The sequence below is a fragment of the Crotalus tigris genome, unplaced genomic scaffold (assembly GCF_016545835.1).
Source record: "Crotalus tigris isolate CLP2741 ecotype Arizona unplaced genomic scaffold, ASM1654583v1 scf7180000017726.370058, whole genome shotgun sequence".
Taxonomy (NCBI): domain Eukaryota; kingdom Metazoa; phylum Chordata; class Lepidosauria; order Squamata; family Viperidae; genus Crotalus; species Crotalus tigris.
The window spans coordinates 56,681-78,934 of NW_024096594.1; the positions used below are offsets into that span (position 1 = coordinate 56,681).

At 44.3% G+C, this 22,254-nt stretch overlaps 1 protein-coding gene across 1 annotated transcript in view; it reads left to right on the forward strand.

Moving 5' to 3' along the window:
- Positions 1 to 22,254, forward strand: part of KCNH3 (potassium voltage-gated channel subfamily H member 3) — a 72,677-nt gene that overhangs the window by 24,676 nt on the left and 25,747 nt on the right. The window contains exons 2-3 of the mRNA XM_039339010.1: positions 11,099 to 11,332; positions 19,753 to 19,887. Coding sequence (XP_039194944.1) covers positions 11,099 to 11,332; positions 19,753 to 19,887 — 369 coding nt within the window. The remainder of the gene's footprint in view (positions 1 to 11,098; positions 11,333 to 19,752; positions 19,888 to 22,254) is intronic.

A 22,254-nucleotide genomic window follows, 5' to 3' on the forward strand; every position in this document is an offset into this window, starting at 1 on the left:
GGGGGGCAAATTTTTCTAGCAGCAGATGCTGGGGTGTGTTGGTTGGGGTTTGGTAGGGGCTGTCCTAAAAGTGTTTTTTTTTTTCTAAAAGGCAACTGGAGTTTCGTGGTTTTTTTCTTTGAAAATATAATTCACTCCTCATGCAAGAAGCTTCTTCCCCAACTGTTTGGTGGGGAATGGAAGGATGTACTGTATATTCTTCTCAGTCATCTGGTTGTTAGCATTCTGAGAGTCATTGAGGCCACTTGGGGATTTACCCGTTTCCCTGAAAGTAAGGCCTACCCCAAAAATAAGCCCTAGCTTGATTTTTGGGGGGTGGGCCTAATATAAGCCCTATCCCAAAAATAAGCCTTAGTTTTGGGGCAAGGCACATACCTAAAAAATCAAACTAGGGTGGGCGTAGAGCTGCCCTACATGCCCCCCACCCACTCACCTTGCACCCAGGCCTCTCCTCGTTGGCCCACTTCTTCTTCTGAGGAATCTTCTGCAGCCAGGCTTGCATTTCTCAGTCACAGGCCTTTCTGGAAGGCCACTGCAGCCGAGAACTGAGCTATGGATTGAATCCATAGCTCGGTACTCGGCTGCATAGGCCTTCCAGAAAGGCCTGACTGCAAAATGCAGGCTGGGATGCAGCTGCAGAATGAAGCTGCTCCTTCAGTCAAAAGAAGTGGGTCTTATTTTCAGGGAAACACGGTATCTGTATCCTCAGAGTCACCTAAATCAGAGTGCAAACGGGTGTGGAATCTTCTTGGGACTGCTGAAAGGACTGCAATGCAGATAGGAGAAGGGCTATTGGAAGGGCTATTCTAGCACATGTACAGGTAGTCCTCAACTTACAACAGTTTATTTAGTGACCTTTTGAAGTTAAAATACTGAAAAAAGTCACTTATGACTGTTTTTCACATGATTATTGCAGCATCCCCATGGTGCCATGATCAAAATTCAGATGCTTGGCAACTGGTTCATATTTATGACGGTTGCCATGTCCCAGGGTCACATGATCACCTTTTGTGAATATCTGGCAAGCAGAGTCAATGGGGAAGCCAGATTCACTTAACAACTGTGTTACTAACTTAACAACTGCAGCAATTCACTTAGCAACGGTATCAAGAAAGTTTGTAAATTGGGGCAAAATTCACTTAATAACTCAGCAACAGGAATTTTAGGCTCAATTGTGGTCATAAATCGAGAACTATCTGTATATGGCATGAGAAGTTTGCGGTTGACAAAGGACAAAGATTGATTTTAAAAAATCAGCCTTTCACTAACACATTTTAAGTTTCATCTATGGATAATTGGTCTAAAAGCTGGCTCTGGCATATCCCTGCCCTTTAAAAACATTCTACTTGGTGTGTTTTGGAGTATAAGCTGTGTGTTATTGCAGAAGGAAAATAAAAATAACTGGACTGGATATCTGAATTATAATACACAAAGCATAAGTCTTCATTACCCAGATGGGGCTGCAAGTATGGGTTTCAGCGTTTGTTTTGATGTTTTATGAATGTGCCGTAGTACCTGGAACCAAAAGCCAGAAAAGTGGAAAAGCATGGATGATCTTCCAGCAGAATATCATGTTCTGCTTCATGTTCTGACTTCATGTTCTGACAAAAGGCTGGATCCCTTAGGAATTCTGTGCAATCCGTTAAAAAACCCTTGGAACAGACTGATTCCTCTGACAGTCTCGAAATGCCTAGAATTTTCCTGTGGTTTACAAAATTGCTGAACTGGCAGAAACCGGCTTGAAATGAACGCCTGGCAAAATCTGTTTTTAGAATCTTCTTGTCACTGAGTTTTGGGGGAGAAAAGTGTAACTTGTATCTTGTTTGCCGAGGCTGGAAGATAAATGTACCCGGTGATAAATTACTGGGAAATCTCTCTGGCTCCTAATGAAGCTGCCATGTTGAACTGAAGGCCATTAAGGATAGTAATGACACATGGTGACTGTTGAAACAGACACATTTCTGAGGGAGTCTTATAATCTTCACTAAAACTGGTTTTGCAACAGCTGAGCAATATCTTTTATTGAACTAACTAGACTATGGAGTGAAAAATACATACTTTTGAATTCTTTAGAATGAGAATTTTCTATATGAGGTGAGATATCCAGGATTTTGGAGAGAGGTGAGTCGCTGTAGTACATATTTTGAGATCAGGAATGTTTGCTCAGAAAGCTGGTAGATCCTTCCAAAAGTAGATGTTTAGATGAGAATATAACTAGCTGGTAGGCAACTGGGATCTGGAGGCCACATCCCCTAGCCCAGGGGTAGGCGACCTTGGCTCTTTTATGACTCGTGGATTTCAACTCCCAGAATTCCTGAGCCAACATGGCTCAGCTTGGAAATTCTCCCTTTTCCCTCAGCATGGCTGGCTCAGGAATTCTGGGAGTTGAGGTCCACGAGTCATAAAAGAGCCAAGGTTGCCTACCCCTGCCCTAGCCAATAATAACATCATCAGGGAGGCAAATGCATTCTGGGGAAACTTAGAGATGTTAAGTCTTCCAGCCAACAAAGGTTTCAGAATGAGACGGGGGGGGGGGGGAGAAAAAAACCCTTTGCTAACTAAGGCTGGCAACTATTTCCAGCGAGCCTGCGCAATGATGAGCAATTACAGGACTAGTAATCCAAAACATTTGAAAAACTGTGTTATTTTTTCCTAATTAATATGAAAACCTGCTGTGCAACCTTGAACACATCTCATCTCTCCTGCGGTGTTGATGTTGAGATAAAATTGGCTGAGCCCCCAGCTAACAGAACCTTTGAATCAAGAGAGGAAATTTATAGCTATCTGAATGTTGTTGGATTTTATTCTCATCATTTCCATTCATGGCTGGATTATTGGGAACTGGAGTACAACAGCCTCTTGGGACATACAGTAGAATAAATTTTGATTCTATATTTTTAATGATGATGAGAGGAGTCATCTTTGCATAAATAATGCAGCCAAGTTGCATTAAACTGTCAGGCTGGAATCGTATAATAATGGGCCCCATGTAAAGCTTGAGATGATGGATTTGAGGCTGAGGGTTGGTAAGTTACAGTTCAAATTAAATTCTATTTGAAGCTCCGCTTGAGGCTATATTTTAGGAGGTTCCTTGTAACTGATGGTACATGTCTTCATAAGCTAGTCTATCTATAAGTTTCATTTCTTCAGATGATCGGGAACATCAGTCCTAAACCTTAATCTACATCATGGAAATGAGAAATGGAGAAGAGGAAATTTCAGAATTTAGATTTCAGAATTTCAGAATAACAGAGTTGGAAGGGACCTTGGAGGTCTTCTAGTCCAACCCCCTGCCCAAGCAGGAGACCCTATATCATTTGAGACAAATGGCTGTCCAATCTCTTCTTAAAAGCCTCCAGTGGTGAAGCATTTACAATTTCTGGAGGCAAGTCATTCCACTGGTTAATTGTTCTCACTGTTAGGAAGCTTCTCCTTAGCTCTAGGTTGCTTCTCTCTCCTTGATTAGCTTCCATCCGTTGCTTCTTGTCTTGCCTTCTTGGTGCTTTGGTTGACTCCCTCTTCTTTGTGGCAACCCCTGAGATATAGGAATTCTGCTATCGTATCACTCCTAAGTCCTTCTTTTCACTAGACTGAACATAATTCCTGTAACCGTTCTTCATATGTTATAGTCTCCAGCCCCCTAATAATCTTTGTGGCTCTTTTCTGCACTCTTTCCAGAGTCTCCACATTATTATTATTATTATTATTATTATTATTAGGGTAGTTTTTAACTCATGACCACAATTGGGACAGAATTTTCATTGCTAAGCAAGGCAGTTGTTAAGTGAGTTGTGCCAATTTTATAATATTTTTTGCCACGGGTAAGCAAAACACTACAATTGTTAAGTGAGTCATGCAGTCATTAAGCAAATCCGGCAGCTTCCATTGACTATGCACGTCAAAAGCCAGCTGAGAAGATCACAATTGGGGATCATTTGACCCTCAAACACTGCAACCATCCTAAATACATGCCAGTTGCCAAGCACCCAAATTTTGATCACATGATTATGGGGAAGTAGCAATGATTGTGAGAGGATAGGTTGTAAGTCACCATGGCAGCGCAGTGGTTAGAATGTAATATTTCAGGCTAACTCTGTCCGTTGTCAGGAGTTCGATCCTGACCGGCTCAAGGTTGACTCAGCCTTCCATCCTTCCAAGGTCAATAAAATGAGGACTCAGATTGTTGGGGGCAATACTCTGACTCTGTAAACTGCTCAGAGAGGGCTGTAAAGCACCACGAAGCGGTATATATAAGTCTAAGTGCTATTGCTATTGTTTCATTGATATCATCATTTCAAATGGTTGCTAAACGAATGATTGTAAGTCAAGGACTAGCTGTAATAACAGTTTCGTTCTTGGCTGTTTGTCATAAACTTATTTTTACCATCAATACACTGCAATTGCCAAACTTATTTTGCTTTAAATTCCTATGGAAAAAAAATTAAGCCTTTCTCCTTATATATGGGCTGCAGGTATAAATTTAGTCACACAATTTCTGAGACCTCAAGATTCACTTCTGCTAAATAAGACTACTATAGAAAACTGAAAGAAAGAGCAAATAGATGTTTTACCCAAGAGAGTTCCATTTTAAAGTACTTTGAATTGCTTTTTAAACGTTTCACTTGCATTGTGAATGTTAGGACTGTGTGACTATTTTTAAGCCACCTTGCCAGCTTTTTCTTCCCTTAAAATGACTTACATAGAGAGATAATTATGTTAAGAAAACGTCTGAGAGACAAACTGAAAGATATCCCAATCTTGTAGGAGTTTTTCTATGTAGATTGTACCCATGAATTGTCTGTCAGGACTCGGGAGAGCAGAGGATTTTATACAGTAATAATCTTCCTGAGAACCAAATTCCTTGGACAATACGTGGACTTAAGGTTTACTGCATTAGAACTCTTTTTATAAAATTAATATTTCTTTAAAAATGTCATGTTCAATAGCTACCCTTATTTTATACAGCAATGTTAGAATCTGTGTTACTAAATCAATGTTATGTCAAATGAGACTTTCTCCACCAAAATCTGTCAGAATGAGTGGAAGAACTGATTTGAAATATAAAATGAGAAAGTGCTACTGCTATTGGGTCTCTTTTTCCCTTTCTCCTTCCTGATGCCAATTTTTCCCCAATTAAGTTTTAGTCAAACAAAAAGCCTCTTCTCTCCTTCCCCTGCCCCATTCCACATTTGTGGATGCAGGCACGCTTTCCCAATTTTATAGCAATAGCATTTAGCATTTAGGCTTATACTGTATACTGTCTCATAGTGCTTTAATGCACTCTCTGTGTGGTTTACCAGGTAGACATATTGCATATTGTCCCCAACAATCTGAGTCCTCATTTTACCAACCTCGGAAGGATGGAAGGCTGAGTCAACCTTGAGCCCTGACAGGACTGAACTCCAGGCTGTGGGCAGAGTTTTTGCCTGCAATGCTGCATTTTATCCACTGTGCCACCAGTAGTTTATATATTACTTTTTAGATGTGTACCCCATTTTTCCTCCAGGGAATCAAGGCAACATATATGACACCCCCTCCTCTTATTTTCTCCACAAGAGTTGTGGAGAAATAAAGAGTTGTATCATAGTAAGCAGGATGTGAAGATAATCCCTTATAGTAGTTTGCTATAGGAGGAGAAGCTGTTAAGGTGAGGATGCTGGAATCAAAGGTTTTTCTTTTTCCCCCAACTATTTAGCCATCAGATTCTAATTCAGTATCTTCCATATCAATTGTGCCATCTGACTCCTTAGTAAAGGAGCTATTTAATCCTGATCTCACTCACTCTAAGAGGCTGATGCCTTTGCCTACCTCATTTGAAACTGCAACTAATGAAACAAGAACATCAGCTTAACCTGAAAATCACCCCAGTCCCTGAGGACACTTCCATTTCATGGATAATTGTGTTCAAGAGTTGCTATCTACTCTACCTCTATCAGTTGACCCATCAGTGTTCTCCCTGAAGAATCCTGGGTGTTGTAGTTCTGGTTATGAAAATGTAGGGGCATTCTTAACAGGCACTCTGTCATGGTTCCGACAGATGAAACTCTTTAAAAGAACTTTGAGGCATTGTTTTCCTTAAAGAATCTTTATTTTGAGTAGCATAATATCAGCACTGCATAATTAAAGCCAAAAACTGAATTCCTCTCCCCTGGGCACATGTATCCAAGCACAATTCTCTCCTCCAATTAACAGTCATAAAATCACATTCCCCAATTAGCTTGAAGCGCAGGCTTCCTCTCCCGTTCTCCAGCCCACCAATTCCTTATCAGCTCTGGTTACAATAACCTCGTGCTAGGTTTAGTGTTGTTATGTCTAACTGGACTCTCGTTCACATCCCCCCCCCCAGCATCATCTAACTCTAAAAGCGAAAGGTAAAAGATGGCTGCATTTCCATCTGTTGTCAATGTAAAAACATCCGATGTTAGCAGCGTTGGCACACTGCATACATAGCACTATAATTCCCAGCTAGCAGAAGTTCACTATTTTAACCCAGTTTAAGTCTGTACAATTTTGGCTTGTAGTTGTAGGACTTATTTTATTTTTTGGGAGGAAGTTTTACCACTTCACATGTGTATTTTTGAAAACAGTTCAGTTGCACTGCGTCACCACTAGTTCCAGGGGTATTTCCCTGGTGTCACATTGCCTTGGTACCCATACACCATTTCTCTTGTGGGTTGAAAGACTGTCTTCCCTACAGGTTTGAACACCAGTCCTCCCTTTGATGTGAAGGAGAAGGAAACGCTGAGTTTTTGACAAACATCCTGATAACTTCTGTACTGATTGGGCAAAAGAGAAAGGGAGTGAGATGAACCCAGGTTTTTTTTTTTAAGAGAGGAACAGTGAGTTGTTTTAGCAGAAAGGGTGGGTGGACTCTTTAGGTCTGACAAATCTGGCTTTGAGCCACAGAGATGCAAGTTTTTTGGAATGGAATTTATTGGGTCTTTGACGCATTTGTTACTACTGAATTTTAAATGGTGAAGCCAGCTGCGCCTCTCAATGTTTAGACAATTAGCTGAAAATATGTCATTTAAAACAAAGCTCTCTTCAAGTTCTCTGTTTTGAAAATGCGGTATTTTGTTGTACATGCAAGGTTCTGACTGTTGCTTTAATGGTGGCAGCTTGAATGGATCTTTCCACTTCACAAGTGTCTCAAGACTATTTTAGAAACAATAGTCCAAACTTACAGATAATATTCTATTTCAAAATATTTGAAGCAGTCTTTAGAAATAATTGGTTACTCAAAATTGAATGGGAAGTAAAATGCTAAAAAAAAAAAAACCACTTTGAGTTTGTCTGGCAGATTCTTTCCCTTTTTGTAACGCAAAGATTTTGATTTTATCAACCGACTATAACAATTCTCAACATGGGACGTTCTGATTCAATCGATTTCTGTTTTGGTAGATTCTTGTTTTAATGCTGTTTTAAATAATTCTTCTACACTTTTTAGTCATAGACATCTGCAAATACAATCCAGGTTACACTTTCCCACACTTAATATTCATGCTTTGAAAGATTTCTTCCGCTCTTCAGCAATCTAGTTCTGAAAGCAATCTAGTGCCGCTTGTGGATGTATTAAATGGCCCTGGGCAACTTGTTGGTGCTCCAAGATTTTCTATTTATTTTTATTTTATTTATTTATTCATGTATTAAATTTACATACTGCCCACCTCGCTATAAGCTAGAACAATAAATAGAATTTATATGCCGCCCATCTTCCATAAGCTAGAAGAAGAAGGCCAGCATTATTTCCTCTCAGGCCCTGTCTTCTCAAACATTTTTCCCTGTAATTTTTCCTAGTTAGGAAAAAAGATTGTAAAACCTTCCTTCCTCTATGAGATTTTTTTATTCGGGGGGGGGGGTTCCACCAGTAAGAAGAGTTTTGTTGGAGGTAGGGGACTCTATATAAAGTTCTCCGTGAGGACTGGACTCCTGGTCCTCGCACACTAAAAAGTGTGTCTATACAAATGAGATATTCTGATTATGGCACCAGCACAAGTCTGTAATCTTTGTTTGCTACTTTAAAGATGGTTTTCAGTACTCTTTCAATCTAACAAATGTAACAAATTTGTTTTGCTTATACCTGAACATTTGTTCTCTTCCATTCATAACATGCAAACCCTCTGTGTCTTCCTTGTGACATGGCTTTTGGGATCATTTTAATGTTGACTGAAATTACAACAAGTTGTTAGTTAGACAATTGGAGGTATTTGTTGTTAGGTTTCAGGTATAATCAGGAAGGGCGTGCATGTGTCCAACTTTCAGGGAATTTCTAAGGAATCCTAAAACTAAGCACTCTCCTCCTTTCCCCTATCCTGCTTTAGCCGCTAGATTAGGGGTCCCCAACCCCTGGTCTGTGGACCAGTACTGGATCATGGCATGCCAGCAACTGGGCCATGGCATGCCAGCAACCGGGCCATAGCATGCCAGCAAAGCCCCATCCGCGGGAGGCAGGCAGCATACAAAACCACGCCCCTTCCAGTCCGTAGAAAAATCTCTCTCCACAGAGCCAGTCCCTGGTGCCCAAAAGGTTGGGGACTTCTGCACTAGATTACACTCTTCTGCATCATCTCCTTCTCTCTCCACTCTTCTTCTCTGGACCAATTGGGTTGTTTCCCTTTTTCTTCTCTGGATATGAAAATATCCCTCCAGCATCTCTGTGTTAATGGAACTCTGTTTTTCCTAGGCAAATCAATGCAAATGGATCAGGCAGGGATGGGGATGGGCTTTGGCTTTTTCTGCCTGGTGAGAAGTTGGGGGTTTGAGTCCAGCTGCTGTAGGCGATGACTAAGCTCTGCACAGAACAAACAGGGTAAAAATAGTCAGAAGCTGGAGATGTACCAGATGGTGCCAACTCCTGGGAAGAGAGTGGGGAAGAAATTAAGAATGTGGCTTCGCTCCCTCCCTGTGAGGCATCTGGGGAATAAGGCATCTAGGGCATCCTGAGATCCCAACTCTAGTCCATGGCTTGTCTATGTCCCTCTTCCCATTTCTTCCCAGTTTGCAGCTAATGGCCAGTCTTCTTAGAGAGCTGTGTTCCTAATCCCTACCTCAGCCAAAGTGGTCTAGTGGTGAAGGCACCAGGCCAGAAACTGGGAGACCATGAGTTCTAGTCCCATCTTAGCCATGAAAGCCAGCTGAGTGATTTTGGGCCAGTCAGTCTCTCTCGGCTCAATTCATCTTGCAGGATTGTTGTGGTGGGAAAAACAGGAGGAACAGTTGTGTTAGATATGTCTACCATCTTGAGGTATTTGTAAAAAATAATGAAGGATGCAAATAAATACATAATCCCAGCAAAGCCTTTACTGGAGCTTTGTGCATTTGAAAGGCTAACAAATTTAATATGTCATCATAGACTGTCATAGATTACAATCCACCTCCTTATCTTCGTCTGCCCTCAAAAGTATCCACACGCTGCTATTGCTATTATTTCCATACATTTCAATCAGATATGCATTCCAGCATTTCCTATCCTATCACTGATAATGTTACCTGGTTTAGTAATGAAACATCTGCAAGGAAACCACCAACCTCAGGGAAAAACCAAGACCATAAAGTTGTCTTTATGCTTCCTTCCTGTTGTCTGAATCCCACTTCACAAAGTCAGGCTGATTCATAGCAGTAAAGGAAGCAACCCTACCCTTAGCTAGTGCTGTTGAAATGTGAAGGAACTACAGTCCTATAGCACAGATATGTTGGCTTCCTTGCTAGTAGTTCATGGTTTTAATAGTCCAAAAGAGGTCAGGAGGATACTAGGAGGTTAATAAACCACTGAATAAACAAAGTATGCATATACAATAGTGATAATTTCTCTGCTGGTGACCTCAACCAACTTCTTAGGAATATTCAGCCATGGTTGGAGTTACATGAATCTTATTTTTATTACTGCTATTTTGACAAAGCAGTGATTGGATGACTCTAGAAGACACTATAAGTTGCTATGAGGAAATGACGTACATAAGCCTTAAGAATGGCATCTCTTTTGCTATTGTTATTTTTTTTACCATATTGGAGGTAACGTCTAGCCATGAGGGAAAATATTTCTTCCAGCTGATTGCAGTTTGGGGGACATGGATAAAATGTTCATTGGGATCACAATGAAAGCAGTTAAATAATGTTCTTGCCTTCTGTCATCCCAATCCTGGTGGATGATTGTGTTCAGTAGTAGCAGTTGTTTTAAACTGTAAACATTATGCTAACAGCATTTATGCCATTAATAAATATGTAGTGTGGTTACAGATATCCTGGAAAACTAAGAAATGTAATATATGGTGGAATCTAATATCTAAAGCTAAGTAAATCTATGTTGTTGTTGTTGTTAATTGCAAAGTCATGTCCGACCCATTGCGACCCCATAGACAACGTTCCTCCCGGTCTTCCTGTCCTCTACCATCTTCTGCAGTCCATTTAAGCACACACCTACTGCTTCAGTGACTCCATCCAGCTACCTCATTCTCTGTCGTCCCCTTCTTCTATTGCTCTCAATCTTTCCCAGCATTAGGCCCTTCTCCAGTGAAATCTAAATGTATAATCTACGGTAAATCTAAGAATCTATAATCTAACACTAAATCGTATTGATTTCAATGGGACTTACTCCTAAGTGTATATAGGATTACTGGCTAAGATGTCAATCCTAATCATGGCTGGTAATGGCAATATGTGCTTCAAGATAGACCTTTCAGAAATTTTACATAATTAATTAAAGCATTGACTGTCATGTGTCTTAGTGAATAAAGTCCACCATTGCTTTTTAATAGTGACAATTCAATATCAAGATTTAGGTAAGAGTCCTGAAATTTTGGTATGTCAAAGATGAAAGCTATAGAACAAGGTTTCCCAATCCTGGCAACTTTAGAACACATAGACTTCAACTCCCAGAATTCCCTTAGCCAGCCATCCCCATGCTGGCTGGGGAATTCTGGGAGTTGAAGTCTACATGTCTTAAAGTTGACAAGGTTGAGAAACCTGGCTGTAGAACAACTCATTTATTGGGTACCATGTCAGCTAAGTGCTTTTCTCTGAGGTAGCTTGGGTGGATCCTAGGATTCCACTCTTGCCAAGCCAGGCCAGTGATCATTGCTTCTTTCTTTTTTCTCTTCAGACAGTAATTTTGTCCTGGGCAATGCCCAAGTCCGGGGAGCCTTCCCAGTGGTGTACTGTTCTGATGGCTTCTGTGAACTGACCGGCTTCTCCCGGGCTGAGGTCATGCAACGTTGCTGTGCCTGCAACTTCCTCTATGGGCCTGACACCAGTGAGCTGGTGCGCACCCAGATCCGCAAAGCCCTTGATGAGCACAAGGAATTTAAAGCTGAGCTCATCCTCTACAGGAAAAGTGGTGAGTCTGGTTTCTGAGAACATACTTTGAATTGCAAAGGAACCATTGGGGGAGAGTTTGCGCCAGGGAGTGGAAAATGGAAGTTGAAATAGATACTGTAGACCAGGCCCGGGGGCCGGATGCAGCCTGAAAAGTGGTTTCATGTGGCCCGTGAAGCCATCCTGGAAACAGTGAGGGAACAGCCCACACGGCCTTGGCCCTGGCCCAGGCCGGCCGGGAGCCAATGTACAATTTTGTGGTGGCCATCTATGCTGAAACACATTCAGTCTTAGCTCCACAAGGCCGTCCACAAACAGCAAGGAACCAGCCCCTGCTGTGTCAGCCCCGCCCCCTGGGTGCATGCTGGGGAGGTGTCACCCTTTGTGAGGAATGAAGAAATGCACTATCCCTTGGCGCTTGCCCTGGTCCCACCTCCTCCTGCCAGAGATCCTCAGATCTGTCCCACTCCTGCCCAGGCCCCCACAGGCACCCTTGATGCGAACGATGTAGAACTGGCCATGCCCACCCAATAGGCCACACCCACTCCATCCACACCCACCTTGGCCACACCCACCTGCCCCCCCAGAGGGCAACCGCAATGCTGATGCGGCCTTCAATGAAATTGAGTTTGACACCCCTGCTGTAGACAGTGAGTCTGTCTGTCTACCTGCCTGCCCCCCCCACTCTCTTTCTCTCTCTGTGTATGTGTGTGTTATGAATAATGCAGGAGAGAAAATTAGCTAGAAAAGAAAATCTTTAGTAATATGCAGCAAGTGAATGTTAGTGACTTGGGCTGGCTAAGCAAGTTGCGTCACTCTGCTTCCCGGTCCTACACAACTGTGAAAACTGCAGTGCTCTTGTTGTCTTTTCTATCTGGACCTATTTCTTACAGCAGAGATCCTTCTGGAAGCATTTCAGGTGCGAAGAACATTGGATGTGGCCTTACATCAACTCATTTCTTCATGTCTGGCATGAACAGGAGCAGCTTTCCAGAGCTTTCCCCTGCTTCTCTGATTTTTGTTCAAGTTGAAAGTGTGTGGGGCTCAAAGGCAGCCACTGCACCCCAAAACCAGCGCCCTGGGTTGAATTGTCTGTCTCCCATATATATCCTTGATCTGTGACTCTCTCCATTGCCGAGGAGGAAGCGGTTGGAAAAAAAGACTATTTTATTTAGCATGCTTAGGAATGCCCAGAGTCACACACTTACACACACGCTGAGATTTGTTCACACCACTCCTCCCACGTCTGTGTGAACACCAAAGATGTTTTAAGAGCAGATGGCGAGTGCCATGTTGTGGAAAAACAATTCTATACCCAGTGAGTAAAGGAGGCCAACAGATATAGAGAGGTTTATACAATAACAGTAAGAAGCAGATACCAGCACTGGGGCAGCGGGCGGACCGTGGATGTCACCATACTAATAAACACGCATACCACAGTGGGTCGGTTTATATTCACGCCCATCCACAAGCCCACATTTTATTAAATTTATAAACTCAATAATTTGTTAAATTAAGAGATTAAAGGCAATAAAATTTAGAGAAAGGTATACAGTAAATAAAAGAAGAAGAATAAGTGAAAAAGGTACAAAAAGAGAACAAAGGGAAAAGAGGGGGGGAGATTATAAAAAGGGATCCTCCTTATGACTTCTACCCTTTTCTAATTGCTATCTTAGTCTTTCTTCTTCTCTTTAACCCTTTCAACCCCCAAATCCATAAATCATCAATTCAGTCTTTCCTTATTTCAACAAAAAGTCCTTTTAAGGATTCCAGACTTTTTTTTTTTAAGTCTTTCTTGTTTTTCCCTGTCCAGATTGGTTAGCTTTGCCATTTCTACATGCTCCATCAATTTTATAATCCAATCTTCTACCATGGGCATTTCGTTATTCTTCTTTGTGCATTCGGTAATCTTGCCACAGTATCCATATACAGTATTAATTTCCCATTTTTCTTTTCTAGTTCAGCGTCCATAAAACTCAACAGAAATGAAACCAGAATTGTTTCTATGAATTTCCGCCAGTTTTCAATGCTGATTCTTTGCTTCAATTCCTGCTTTTCTTCTCATCAAACCAGGTCGTAATGCAACTAACAATAGAACTAAAGATAAAAATGCAATTTTATTTCATTCATTAAATTTATATACCGCCTGTTATGTCCCGAGCCTTGCAAACGGCTCGGGCGTTTGCAGGCAGTCCCGGGCAGGTGCAAAGCTGCCCGGGACCAGACAGGCTGTCGCCAGCGCCGTGCGCATGCGCGGGTGCTGGCGCGGGAAAAGTAACACATTTACCTGGGAAGCGTCTATATAAGAAGCTGGGAGGTTTGGGGAGCTGCTGAAGCCATCTACTTGTAAGCTGAACACTGAATAAAGGAAACTGAGAACTTCAACTGCTTCTCGTGTCTGCTTCCCACCAAGGACTCAACACTGGCGACGAAGATGGGATGCCTTGCACTACCTGGGAAGGAAGAAGTGTAAGCTTACCCAAGGAGTCCTGAGCGGCGGAAAGGAACGGCGTCGACTCGGCAGCTGCCCGCCAATCCGGTGCGCATTCGGGGGTAGGCTGGCTGATAGACCCGTCTCCTGAAGATTTGAAGATGGCGAAAATCGGAAGGCTTTCGGAATTCGACGTCTCACATCCAGAGCGGTGGGAGTCATACGTAGCCAGGGTGGAGAACTACTTCAAGGCAAACCAAGTGAGGGAAGAGAGCTTGAAGGCTGCCACCCTGCTTTGTGTTTGCGGTCAAGACGCCTTCGACATCGCAGAAAACCTTGCAGCACCTGTTCCAGTAGAGTCTGTCAGCTACGCAGATCTGAAGAAGCTACTGAAAGAGCACTTCCACCCCAAGATGTCCGTCATCGCATGGCGCCACACCTTCGAGCAGAGGGATCAACGGCCCGGCGAGTCGGCCAAAGAATTCATCGCCGCATTACGGAAGGCCGCTAAGCACTGCGAGTTCAAAGACCTCGAAGAACGACTGAGGGACCGATTCGTGTGCGGGTTAAGGCATCAAGATCTACAACAGAGACTTTTCGCTAAAGAAGAACTGTCCTACCAAGATGCCTTAAGGGAAGTCACCGCAGAAGAAGCAGCAGGCGGCGCTATCAAGAACATGCGGCCGATCAGAAACAGTCCAGAGGTTGCATCCGTGCACCAGGAAGACGCCCAAAGGAACTCCGAGGAGGATCCGGACGAGGAAGTCGACCGTCTCCACCCCACGACGGAAGAAAAACAGAAGGGAAGCTCTTCAGCTCCGCTCAAGTGCATCGGCTGTGGAGGTCGCCACAGGAGAACCGACTGCAAGTTCCGCTCCGCTACCTGCCGGGCATGCGGCAAACAAGGACACATTGCAGCTGTGTGTCTGGGCCGACGAAAGGTACAACCTCAGGAAGAACTGCGCCTGAAAGGTACCAGATTCCCCAGCCAGAATAGGGTAGGGTTTTGCGCTTCGCGAAGAAGCATCCTTAGGACAGGCACACACAAGCCAATTAAGAAAAAGCTGTCACTCAAGGTGAAGCTACAAGGGGTTCCATTATCTATGGAACTAGACACAGGGTCTGCCTTTTCAATTATCTCCTTGCATACATTTAGGAAGATTTGTTCCGGTAGTGGAACTCAGGCCAAGTTAAGGCCTTCTGACATTGTGTTAACAGATTTTCAAAATTCAAGAGTGTGTGTTAAGGGGGAGGCCACCCTTAACGTGCAATACAAGAGTTTTGAAGGTCCACTAGACTTATTAGTAGTAGGGGGTGAACGAACGAGTCTCATAGGACTCGATTGGTTTGAGGCCCTGGGGATACACGTCACAGGACTCAACAGTTTACAAACACTCGACCTACAGGAAGTCTGCAAAGAATTTGCAGATGTTTTCAGCCCCCAGCTGGGCACATTCAAAGGACCCCCTGTGTCCTTAAAGCTAGACCCCACTGTCACTCCCATTAGAATTAAAGCAAGAAGGGTCCCTTTTGCTTTAAAGAGTAAAATTGACACTGAGTTAGACAAACTGATTCAACAGGGAATCCTAGAACCTGTTGATTCCAGTCCTTGGGAGACCCCCATTGTCACGCCTCTAAAGGCAAATGGGGACATTCACATTTGTGCTGACTACAAATGCACTCTTAATAAGGCATTGCAGCAACATGCCTATCCTGTTCCTGTGGTCAGTCATATTCTGGCCTCCCTCAAGGGGGGGCGCGTTTTTGCAAAGCTTGACCTAGCTCAAGCGTATCAACAGCTGCCTGTTGATGATGATGCTGCTATAGCTCAGACTATTGTGACCCACAGGGGAGCCTTTAAGGTAAAAAGGCTACAGTTTGGAGTGAATGTCGCTCCTGGGATTTTCCAAAGCGTAATGGAAAACACACTACGGGTTATACCAGGGGTTTGCCCCTACTTTGATGATGTCTTAATTGCAGGAGACTCCACACACATTCTAGCTGAAAGGCTAAGGGCTGTTCTGTTAAGATTCAGGAAGTCAGGCCTCAAGCTCAAAAAAGACAAATGCAAGATTGGGGTGCCTTCTAATTTCTGGGGTTCAAAATTGATGCTGCTGGGATTCACCCTGCTGAATCCAAACTGACAGCTATTTTAGAAGCACCTAGGCCAAAGTCCAAGGCCGAACTTCAGGCCTTCCTGGGCCTCCTGAATTTCTACAATTCTTTTCTTCCACATAAAGCTAGTGTAGCTGAGCCTCTTCACAGGCTACTAGACAAAAAAGCAGTGTGGCAGTGGTCACATACACATGAGGCTTGCTTTAACAAAGTCAAGGCCTTGCTCACTTCTAACAGTGTACTTGCACATTTCAACGAATCTCTTCCTGTGTGCATCGCATGTGATGCGTCCCCTTACGGGGTAGGAGCTGTCCTGAGCCACCTCAGGTCTGATGGAACTCAGGTTCCTGTTGCATATTACTCCAGAACATTGTCTTCTGCTGAGCGCAACTACGCTCAGATAGACAGGGAGGCTCTGGCTGTTGTTGCTGGAATTAAAAAATTCCATGATTTTCTATATGGCAGGCATTTCACGGTCTTCACTGACCATAAACCTCTGCTGGGACTGTTTACCACACGTAAGCAGACTCCCCAAATCATTTCCCCTAGAATGCTTAGGTGGTCTATTTTTCTGTCTGCATATGATTTTTCTTTACTCCACAAGCCTGGGAAAGAAATGGGCCATGCTGATGGCCTCAGTAGATTGCCTCTGCCAGTAGTAGAAGCTGACCCTGCGCCAGCTGTCAACATTCTATCAATCCAAGCCTTGCCCGAGCTCCCTCTTTGTGCCAGGGATGTTGCCGCTGAAACAGGTACAGATCACACACTTTCACGTGTCCGTTCCTGGGTTTTGTCCGGTTGGCCTGAGCACTGCCCTAGTCCTGAGTTTCAGAGTTTCTGGTCCAAAAGAAACGAGTTGTCCCTTTCTCAGGGTTGTCTGCTTTGGGGAAACAGAGTTGTCATTCCCTCCTCAATGAGGACTAGGGTCTTAGAATCCCTCCACGAGGGTCATCCTGGCATTGTTCGTATGAAGGCTCTTGCATGCAGCCACTTGTGGTGGCCTGTTTTAGATAAGGATATTGAGGCTCAGGTGCATGCATGCCACCTGTGCCAACGATCTCGCCCAGAGATGCCCCAAGCTCCCGTGCATAAATGGGAGGAAACGCAGTCCCCATGGTCTAGGGTGCACATTGACTACGCTGGGCCCTTTCAGGGCCAGTTCTTCTTGGTCCTTGTTGACAGCCATTCAAAATGGCTTGAGGTTGTACCTGTCTCTTCCACCACCACTGCAAAGACTATTCAGGTACTGAGGGGGATTTTTGCTGCACACGGGCTTCCAGATGTCATCGTGTCTGACAACGGCCCTCAATTCACTTCCTCCGAATTCCAAGCTTTCTTACAGGCTAACATGATTCGTCATGCCACGTCTGCACCCTTCCACCCGTCCACCAACGGTATGGCTGAACGTATGGTGCGCATCACAAAGGACGCCTTGAAAAGACTCACCTACGGGGACTGGCATCACAGGTTGGCTGACTTTCTCCTTTCTTATCGCACCACACCGTCCACTTCTACAGGGAGAAGCCCAGCTGAACTTCGCTGGGGGCGTCAACTTACTACTAAACTTGACCGGTTGCATCCGGACAGACTGCCTTCATCTACCTCACATCCTAGGGCACCTAGACAACTACTTGTGGGTGCCCCGGTTTGGGCTCGCAATTACGGCCCTGGTCATACCTGGGTCCCCGCTTCTATTTCCAGGGTCACAGGTCCTCTCTCCTACGAGGTTGCCCTGGACAACGGTCGTGTCCTGCGTCGGCACATCGACCAACTCCGCCCTAGGCGGGACTTTTCAGATGAGACTCCTGGGTCTTTTCCAGGGGGGAGGGGGACCCTTTGGAGCAAAGGGAAGGGCACGAGCTGCTGCCCATCTCCACTGATGGAGCCACAAACGGCCCATCCCAGGGTTCCGCAATTGCTCCGAAAAGGAATTCATGGAGCTTACCCACACAACAGGCACTCACGCCTACTCCAGCCAGGGAGTCACCCCGGGGGCATACTCACCTTCCACACACATCACACAGCACTCCAGTCACGGAGGATACCCGGGGCATCCCAACAAATCATTCCCCGCAAGAGAGCTGGCACACAATCCCCAAGTTGGCCTGACCTTACCCCAAATTCTACAGGGGGTCAAACATACAGGGAGGTGGTCGAGGAACCAAGTCCCGACTACAACACCTCTAGCCCAAATCAGGGAGTAACTGAGTTTTGGGAAAGTACAGGAACCCACACAAGCCCGGACACAGAACGGGGTTCAGGGAATGGTCAGCCTCCTGACAGGTCTTGGACGGACCTAGGAGGTTCAACAGAGACGCCCAGCAGTGGCTATCACTTCAAGGGGCTTCAGCTAGGCAGGTCAACCAGGTCACAAAGTGGAAGCACGAGCCCGGTGGGCAAGCAAGCAGGCCAGGCATTGGAAGGCACCAAGGCAAAATAAGGAGAACAGGCTCACATCTCCCTCCAGTCAGGGAACTCATGCTAGTAACCCAGAGCTGAGAAGGTCACAGAGAGCAAAGAAGTCTCCTAAATACTTAGAGGATTACATAACATTGCTGGCTAAACAAAAGCCAGGTAACGATAGGAGCACTGAGAAGCAGAACACTGCATAAAATAAATGTTTATATGTTGGTAGTAGTTTTAGCCCGGGGGAAAGGGGTGTTATGTCCCGAGCCTTGCAAACGGCTCGGGCGTTTGCAGGCAGTCCCGGGCAGGTGCAAAGCTGCCCGGGACCAGACAGGCTGTCGCCAGCGCCGTGCGCATGCGCGGGTGCTGGCGCGGGAAAAGTAACACATTTACCCGGGAAGCGTCTATATAAGAAGCTGGGAGGTTTGGGGACCTGCTGAAGCCATCTACTTGTAAGCTGAACGCTGAATAAAGGAAACTGAGAACTTCAACTGCTTCTCGTGTCTGCTTCCCGCCAAGGACTCAACACCGCCCATTTTGCTATCTGCGTGAAAGGTTTACAGATTAAAAACTATAAAACCACATAAAAAGGCACAGTTAAAAAAACAGAGTTAAAAAGATGGAAGAAGCACCCTCAAACCATCAACCACCCTCAAGATTGTATTATTAGACTTCCATGCCAGTTCCAAAAGGCCAGAAGAGTGGGGGGAAGCCATGCCTTAGGGGGCAAGATGTTCCATAGGGCAGAGGCCACAACAGAGAAAACTTTTTTCCTAGACCCTGTCAGTCAAAATTTTTGAACTGACAAGTCTGTAACTTATCCTCTTTGCCTATCCGGGCCAATGTAGTTGGGACAAGATAGTTTTTCAGGTAGCCTGGTCCCATGCCATGAAGGGGCTTTAAAGTTGATAACCAACACCTTGAACTGGACCCAGAAACAACTCAATGCAGCTCACGCAGCAGAGGTATTACAAGTGCAGCCCTTGGTGTGCTCAAAACTGCTCACTCAGTCACATTTATGATTATGATTAAAGCTCACCACCGGTCAGCTAATAAGGCTTTGATGTGCAACCCATCGTATTAAAAACACATAAGGACGCATATAGCACACATTAAGCACAGCACAACACACTTGAGCTTGATGATCAAAAGCCAGGCTGAATAGAATGGCCCTTGCTTATACAGGAAGTATAGGAAAGCAGGAAGAAAGCTGGCAAACACACACACACACACACACACACACACACACACACCAATTTGGGATTTTCAGAACCTGGGAGCAGCAAATCTCTTTGCTCAGTAAAGCAACATCTTTGGCACTGAGCCGTCTGTGAAAAGTGGCTGACCTTCTTTTCTTTCCTGCCATTTCCTAGGTCTCCAGAAAGAGTTTGGAGCAGCAGAAAAAGATGATGTTGGGGATGGTAGTAGAGAAGATCATTCCTTGACACTCATACCAAGATCATCATCTCACAGGGCTTCTTATCTTTTAGGTGTCCCTTTCTGGTGTCTCTTGGATGTGGTGCCTATCAAGAATGAAAAGGGGGAAGTGGCCCTTTTTCTAGTCTCCCACAAAGACATCACAGAGACCAAAAGCAGAGCATCTGCAGAAAACTGGAAGGAAGGAGGTGAGGTAAAGCTGGCCCTGGAGCCCACGGAGTAAAGGAAAAATTTGTAAGATGTGGTACAAGCTTACCTAGGAGGGCACCAATTCATGGCCTCCTGAGATCTTGGAATACAACTCCCACACACTCCATTGTCCATGCTGGCTATGGCATGGATGGGAATTGTATTACCACACAACGGGGAGACTGGGCTACTGGATCACAGAGGTTTAAGAATCCTCAAGAGATTGTGAGATCAATAAGGAAGGTCCTTCTTCAAATGTTGGAGAAGGATGATGATGATGATGATAGCCGTGTTTTCCACCCCTCTTTTAATGGCTACCATCCTGTGATTTGTAGCCCACGGCTCTCAAAACAAGAGTCAAACATTCTGCAAACAAATGTTCAGTGGTGCATAAATGAAATGGAGTTAAGAGAACATGCAAATAAAACTGCTTCAGGTGCCAAGTAAAGACTCATGGGATCTCTTGGTAGCACAGCTGAAGACTTAGTCTGCTGGCAGAGATCCTATGCCTTTTCCAATTGGATTGCAGACCCCTAACAGACGTAGCTTCCTTGTGTCGAGGCTGATGAAACTATTGACATGTTATGCATTGTTACAGACACAAGAGATCTGCCAGAAAAAAAAGTGGCAAAGCTGTTCTTTGGCATATCACTATATATATATATTATTCACCAAACACCACATGAAGTCACTAGTGGAACATGAGCTTTCATTAATTAGCTGTTCATGCAACTAATTCAGTCTGTTTTCACTTGTTTTCATTTCTTTACAAAGTATGGACATGATGTGAAAACGTTACACTTTCTGGTCTCCCTTTTTCCACTTACTTCTTTTATTATTCTAAATGGTATCTGTTAATAATACTCATGTAGTGTCAGCCTTTGCAGAGTTGAACCCTTTTGGTAATGTTAGTATCTCCTGCCCATCATCATTCTGGTGTAGCAGTGGTTGTATGGTGGTAGATTTAAAAGGGCAAAAAAAGTTCACAACCCCATTTCTGGAAAATCTATAATATCTCCAAGGATAGGCATTCTGCATTCCTTATAGTTGAAGAAACTACAACTTTGCTTAAAAATTCCACAGTGTGAATATTTCAACCAAACATAGCAGTAGTACAATTTTCAGTAAGCTTTATGGAATAAATAAGGACCCCCACAGCATGCAGAACATGTTGCCCACATATGCATGTTCTGTATATTTTGGGGCAATCACTGTAAGACTAAAGAATTAAACAGAGATCGGAATCCTGTTCCTTGACAATTAGGAATCCTAATGTGATTTCACCAGTCATTAGCTGCTCACTTTCATCGGAGGACCAAATGAAGCATAATATTCATTGTTAGATTGTCCTTAACAACTGTAGGACCTCAGTGGCCCTTAGAGGTAGCCCTTACCTTACAATTATTCATTAACAATGTTTTGAAGTTACAAAGGCCTTGAAAAAAGTAACTTGTGACTCATCCTTGAAGTTATGACCATTGCACCACCTCCATGGTCAAGTCATCGCAATTCAGAGGTTTGGCAAGCGGCTCACACTTAGGACAGCTGCCGTGTTTTATGGTCACAGTATTGCAATTTGCAACCTTTCCAGCCGACTTCCGTCAAGCAAAGTCAATTCCGGGAGAAGGATTTGCTTAATGACCACACGAATTACCTAATGATCACACGATTTGCTTAACAATCACTGTGGTTCTCCTAACAATTGTGGTAAAATGATTGTAAAATAGGGTTCAGTCACGTAACGACTCGCTTAACACAGCGGTCCCCAACCTTTTGGGCACCAGGGACCGGTTCCATGGAGAGAGGTTTTTCCATGGGCCGGAGGGGGCGTGATTTTGTGTAATGTCCGATATCGTAGATGGGGCTTTGCATGTATGTGGGGCCTGGTTACTGGCATGCCATGGCCTGGTACTGGTCCATGGAACGGGGCTTGGGGACCCCTGGCTTAACAAACACATCACTTAGCAATCAAAATTCCAGTCCCAATGGTGGTCCTAAGTCAAGAACTAACTGTATTTGTTTTTGCCTTTATAAGCTGCATGTATGTTCAGTCCCTAGCCATCTCATGACTGGACTACTGTAATGTGCTCTACATGGGGCTATCATTGAAGAGCATTTGGAAGCTGCAGCTGGTGCAGAGTGAGGCACCACAGGTAGTTTGGGCGGGGAGCAAGAATGACCCTAGTCACACCACTGGTCCTTGAACTACACTAATTACCAGTCTGCTTCTGGGTGCAATTCAAGGTGTTAGTGATCCCCTTTAAAGCCCTTCATGGCATGGGTCCAGGTTACTTGAGGGACCGTCTCACCCCATTGGGATTGGCCCGTACCACTTGTGCCGGCAGGGGAGGCCTACTGCGGGTCCC